General features: G+C 42.8%; 1 protein-coding gene across 1 annotated transcript in view; it reads right to left on the bottom strand.

The window, feature by feature from the left end:
* The window catches only part of rbbp5 (retinoblastoma binding protein 5), a 37,488-nt gene extending 30,521 nt beyond the window's left edge, over positions 1-6,967 (bottom strand). Inside the window, 4 exon segments of the mRNA XM_084317194.1 lie at positions 1,291-1,431; positions 1,921-2,093; positions 6,298-6,323; positions 6,832-6,967. Coding sequence (XP_084173320.1) covers positions 1,291-1,431; positions 1,921-2,093; positions 6,298-6,323; positions 6,832-6,850 — 359 coding nt within the window. The 5' untranslated portion in view covers positions 6,851-6,967.
* Positions 6,968-7,182: the final 215 nt, after the last annotated feature.

The raw sequence follows: 7,182 nt of genomic DNA on the forward strand, positions 1-7,182 counted from the left end.
CTCTTACTAGTTACACTGCTGGCCAGTATGACTTACTGCCATAGTGTCTTTATACCTGTATCACTGTAGATTTTAATACTACAACTCTGTACATACATTTGTAGATACTATATCTATATCTGTACATATCCCTTACCCAGTATGCCAGTATGCCAGTATGCCAGTATGACCATTTTTCTCTGTCTGAGATAATCGACATGTGGAACAGTGAGTTCTCAGCATCGGAGGAAAACAGAAAAGATAGCAAAACACTTTTTATAAGCATATTTTATCTATTTATTACTAAAAGATTTGCACTACATCTCCCCTCAGCAGCTCGCCTGGTAAACGAGTCAGGTGTCCCCCTGCTCGGGGGGGGGGGGGGGGGGGGGGGGGGGGGGTACTGTAGTTTACTTTGAGGACCACTGCTCTATAAAGATACACAGAGGGGTGCAGCCACTCACAGGTCCCGGGGGGGGGGGGGGATACTGTAGTTTACTTTGAGGACCACTGCTCTATAAAGATACACGGAGGGGTGCAGCCACTCACAGGTCCCGGGGGGGGGGGGGGGTACTGTAGTTTACTTTGAGGACCACTGCTCTATAAAGATACACGGAGGGGTGCAGCCACTCACAGGTCCCGGGGGGGGGGGGGGTACTGTAGTTTACTTTGAGGACCACTGCTCTATAAAGATACACAGAGGGGTGCAGCCACTCACAGGTCCCGGGGGGGGGGGGGGGGGATACTGTAGTTTACTTTGAGGACCACTGCTCTATAAAGATACACGGAGGGGTGCAGCCACTCACAGGTCCCGGGGGGGGGGGGGGGTACTGTAGTTTACTTTGAGGACCACTGCTCTATAAAGATACACGGAGGGGTGCAGCCACTCACAGGTCCCGGGGGGGGGGGGGGGGGTACTGTAGTTTACTTTGAGGACCACTGCTCTATAAAGATACACGGAGGGGTGCAGCCACTCACAGGTCCCGGGGGGGGGGGGTACTGTAGTTTACTTTGAGGACCACTGCTCTATAAAGATACACAGAGGGGTGCAGCCACTCACAGGTCCCGGGGGGGGGGGGATACTGTAGTTTACTTTGAGGACCACTGCTCTATAAAGATACACGGAGGGGTGCAGCCACTCACAGGTCCCGGGGGGGGGGGGGGTACTGTAGTTTACTTTGAGGACCACTGCTCTATAAAGATACACGGAGGGGTGCAGCCACTCACAGGTCCCGGGGGGGGGGGGGGTACTGTAGTTTACTTTGAGGACCACTGCTCTATAAAGATACACAGAGGGGTGCAGCCACTCACAGGTCCCGGGGGTGGTACTGTAGTTTGAGGATGGGCGAGGGGAACCGGAACCTCTGGTCACAGTCTCCCGTCAGGACGTCCCACAAGGACACAATGTTGTCCGTCGACGCGCTCACCAGCTTGTGTCCGTCTCGACTCCAACTGCACACACACACACACACACACACACACAAGAACACGCACACACACGCACATATTATAGAACTTCAAACTAGGGATGTTCGATAGTGGCTTTTTTACCGATATCCGATATACCGATATTGTCCAACTATTAATTTCCGATACCGATATCAACCGATACCGATATATGCAGGGTTTCCCCCCCAAAAAAACTAAATAATTTCAGGTAATTAACATTACATATCTACTGTCGTGGAATTAACACAACATTATGCATACTTTTGACAATAAATAAAATAAGAATTTGTTCTTACTTGCTTGCCTGGGTAAATAAAGGTTAAATAAATGTAAAAAAAAAAAATATATATATATATATATATATATATATATATATATATATATATATTTTTTTTTAAACCGATACAGATAATTTCCGATATTACATTTTAATGCCAATATCGGCCGATAACATCCCTAGTATATATGGCTCTTCTCCGTGTAGCCTCTCACCATAGGGAGCAGACGGGGTGGATGTGAGCGCTGATGATCTTGGCGATGCCGCGCGTCAGGAAGTCCCAGATGACGATGCGTCCGTCGTTGCAGCCGACCGCCAGCAGGGTGCCCCAGCGGTTGAAGGTGCAGGTGAGCGCCATGCTGATGCAATCCAGGGTGCCATCTGCCTCCTGAAACACACACACGTCATCAGTAGGGCTGAGCCCAAAACGGTCGGACCTTCGTTCGTTACGTTGGCATTCGAATTCTAAATAAACATTCAAATTGAATTTTTTGTATGATATATATATGTTTTTTTTTATGTGTCTATTCATTCTGTTTAAACCAATGGGGGTTTTCTTCACAGTTGCAGATAAAGATTAGGCTACACTAATATTATAGTGTTAAAAAAAACTGATGAGTAATATTCATTAAAGAACGTTAATTTAATAAAAAAATTAAAATAAAAAATCTGATTAATCACTTTATTCAAATTGAGGATTTTAGTTGAGGATATTTATAAAAAAAAATATTAAAATTAAAATATTTTTATTAAAAACGGAGGTTCGAACGTCCGTTCGAAAAACCCTGACGAAGTTCGAATCCCAAAAACAGGCTTCGAGGACAGCCTTACCAGAGACACAGACACGTCATCAGAGACACAGAAAATGTCATTCTTCAAACGCAAATTAATGTACAGAAATGTGTGTCAGTGACAATGGAGCGAAGACATAACAAACCAAAAAGTCACAGTTTGACGAGGGACGCTTGGTACGACAGTCGACAGTGCGTGTACAAAAAGGTACATAGTGTATGTTATGTTATATATATATATATAAATATTAGGGCTGTCAAAATTAATGCTTTAATTTGAGATTAATTTAAATTATTTAAAGCATTAAAATAAATTAATCTAGATTAATCTATGGAGTGAAAAATCGTCAATCTTAGCGCCGCGGATATAAGAAAGAGGTCTAGCTGAGTCAATGTCGATGGTTTTGTTGAACATTTGTATTTCACAGGGGAGAAACTGTATTCAAAGAAAGCTATTCAAATAGTCTTTGAATCTAAATATACTTTCTTTGTGTTGATTTTACATTAATTCCATGATTTTACTCAAGTAAATATCTGTTACAAGCTTCGGTCTTGAGTAGAAAAATGCTATTTTTTATCTAGATTAATCTAGTTTAATTACAGAAAATTGAGATTAAAATAAATGTTTTGTATCTATTGACAGCACTAATAAATATATATATATAAGTAATATATTTACGTTTTGTATCTGCGAAAGTCCCCAAAAAAGGTGCGATCAGGATTTGAACTAACAATGCTTGTGGTGGGGAGTGAGTGCTCTCACCACTAGACTAACCCACCCACCCTGATACATTACAAACACAGCTCTCACCACTAGACTAAGACACCCACCCACCCTGATACAAACACAGCTCTCACCACTAGACTTAAGACACCCACCCACCCTGATACAAACACAGCTCTCACCACTAGACTAAAACACCCACCCACCCTGATACAAACACAGCTCTCACCACTAGACTAAGACATCCACCCTGATACAAACACAGCTCTCACCACTAGACTAAGACACCCACCCACCCTGATACAAACACAGCTCTCACCACTAGACTAAGACACCCACCCTGATACAAACACAGCTCTCACCACTAGACTAAGACACCCACCCTGATACATTACAAACACAGCTCTCACCACTAGACTAAGACACCCACCCACCCTGATACAAACACAGCTCTCACCACTAGACTAAGACACCCACCCTGATACAAACACAGCTCTCACCACTACTAAGACACACTCACCCTGATACAAACACGGCTCTCACCACTAGACACCCACCCTGATACAAACACAGCTCTCACCACTAGACTAAGATAAGACACCCACCCTGATACAAACACAGCTCTCACCACTAGACTAAGACACCCACCCACCCCGATACAAACACAGCTCTCACCACTAGACTTAAGACACCCACCCTGATACAAACACAGCTCTCACCACTAGACTAAAACACCCACCCACCCTGATACAAACACAGCTCTCACCACTAGACTAAAACACCCACTCACCCTTATACAAACACAGCTCTCACCACTAGACTACGACATCCACCCTGATACAAACACAGCTCTCACCACTAGACTAAGACACCCACCCACCCTGATACAAACACAGCTCTCACCACTAGACTAAGACACCCACCCTGATACAAACACAGCTCTCACCACTAGACTAAGACACCCACCCTGATACAAACACAGCTCTCACCACTAGACTAAGACACCCACCCACCCTGATACAAACACAGCTCTCACCACTAGACTAAGACACCCACCCTGATACAAACACAGCTCTCACCACTACTAAGACACACTCACCCTGATACAAACACGGCTCTCACCACTAGACACCCACCCTGATACAAACACAGCTCTCACCACTAGACTAAGATAAGACACCCACCCTGATACAAACACAGCTCTCACCACTAGACTAAGACACCCACCCACCCCGATACAAACACAGCTCTCACCACTAGACTTAAGACACCCACCCTGATACAAACACAGCTCTCACCACTAGACTAAAACACCCACCCACCCTGATACAAACACAGCTCTCACCACTAGACTAAAACACCCACTCACCCTTATACAAACACAGCTCTCACCACTAGACTAGGGCCTAACAAAAATAATGGTTGGTTTCAGGTTGCCGACCGACCCTGCCGATTTAGGTGCGACCCAATATATTTTATGAGTTTTTAAAAAAAATTATATATAAAAAAAAAAAAAAAAAAAAAAATCTGATTTTTTTTTTTTTTTTTTTTAGAATAAAGTTTCATAGAAATCTTAGTCAAACATTTAGTATTATGGATATTAAACATGCTGGCAGAGTACATGCATCCATGTTGTTGTGAACATTTTAATTAAATAAAGAAATTCCCTATCCATAGTCGCCGTGGGAAAGAATAAAATAAAAAAATAAAATAAAATAAATTCCCTACCTACCCATGGCCAAACTGACAACCAACCTGAAACCAACTATTATTTTTGTTATGCCTAAGACATCCACCCTGATACAAACACAGCTCTCACCACTAGACTAAGACACCCACCCACCCTGATACAAACACAGCTCTCACCACTAGACTAAGACACCCACCCTGATACAAACACAGCTCTCACCACTAGACTAAGACACCCACCCTGATACAAACACAGCTCTCACCACTAGACTAAGACACCCACCCACCCTGATACAAACACAGCTCTCACCACTAGACTAAGACACCCACCCTGATACAAACACAGCTCTCACCACTACTAAGACACACTCACCCTGATACAAACACGGCTCTCACCACTAGACACCCACCCTGATACAAACACAGCTCTCACCACTAGACTAAGATAAGACACCCACCCTGATACAAACACAGCTCTCACCACTAGAGTAAGACACCCACCCTCCCTGATACAAACACAGCTCTCACCACTAGACTAAGACACCCACCCTGATACAAACACAGCTCTCACCACAGACACCCACCCTGATACAAACACAGCTCTCACCACTAGACTAAGACACCCACCCTGATACAAACACAGCAGCAATACTATGATGAGCAGTAGTGTATGTACCGTCTCTTTATCCAACACATTTGATACAATGTGTACATCAGTGTTAGCAGACTGAAAGCCTATTTCTTAAGTCTAGGCAACACTAGATGCATCACAGGCACAATAAAAGGAAAGATGTAGTCACCACCGTATAGCAAACAAAATCCAAGGAAAAGCAGATGTCAAACATGTGTCCATATTGGAAAACTGCATCTGCTACATTGTCTTTGATTACAGTGTCATTATGTCCTTTTGGAACCTGTTCCAGTGACTGGCTGGTCCTTAAGGCCGTTCCAGTGACTGGCTGGTCCTTAAAGGTCCCCTGAGTTTGCTCTGAACAGGGGAAATCTGCATTTCGCTCTGATGCCCCTCTAGCTCATGGAATGAACTCCAACAGTCCTTAAAGCTTGAGATTATCCCCTCTGTTGTAGAAGACCTCGATCTCCAACCTTTGGCAATCAAGTTGTACATGTTTTAATTGATTCGTTATCCTCGCTCTTTGCCTCGTCTCTTGTCGTTTGTTTATTGTTGTGATTCTATTGTTTTTATTTATGCATATTTCTGTATGCATACTCAACGTGACTGTAAATGAAACCTCAGTTGCCTGTCGTGTTTTAATAAAAGGTTTGAAAAGAAATGACCCATTATCAACAAAGACGTGGAGGAACTAGTAGAATTATCAAACAGGACATCTGTATTTAGCATCAGTAAAAAAAAATTGTTGCTGGCTTACCTCTGGATAGTTTTGCCCGAACGACTCTATAAACAAAACATGGGGAAAAGAATGAGTATTGATTGATTGATTGAAAATGTTATTAACAGATTGCAGAATGGGTACAATACAGTACGGCTCAATACACACAATAGTTAAGGGGATGCAGACCTGAGAAAGACTTTCGTCTTGTTTACATCAGGGTCCCCCATTTTCACTTCATCATTACATATATGACATACAGATGGACAGTACTGCTACATCTAAACGTTGTGTACCAAATATTACAAAGTCTGCTGGTTCATATGCATCTGTTTTACAAGAAATTCGACTTGTAATGAAGAGTATTAAAATGTAGCTACGGTCGGTTTATCTATAATATATATATATATATGAATGTGATCCAATATTGTTTGGGTGTTGGAGCTGCAGGTCCTTCTCTTGTTCGCTGCACGCTAACACGTTAGCATGCTAGCTATCGCTCAAACCCAGATATGTGTAACGTTTAGTCGCACGTCACAATAATACATAATAAAATAAATTAATAATAAATACCGAGCAATTCTAAATTCATTTCCGCACGGCCGTGGATCCCAGGTTTGTGTATGAATGATTCTCAATCAGATATTTCTTCAGCCGTGTCTTTAGCTGCGATGCTAACAACAACAAGTTAGTGCGCGACTGGCGCCGAGCATCCAGCAAGGACCCCAAAACAAAGCGTTACCAAAATATGCCTAATCGTAATACAAATGTTATTAACGTTAAAATTATTGACTCGTTTGTCGTGATTTAAAAACGTCGTTTATGAAGTCGTATGTATATGTTTTTTTTTTTACATTTCATCTGGAGACTTATATAAAGACATTCACACAGTTGCGATAAAAGTCTATGTTCTCCGCGGCAACT

This window comes from Notolepis coatsorum (genome assembly GCF_963971535.1).
Source record: "Notolepis coatsorum genome assembly, chromosome: 6".
Lineage (NCBI taxonomy): Eukaryota > Metazoa > Chordata > Actinopteri > Aulopiformes > Paralepididae > Notolepis > Notolepis coatsorum.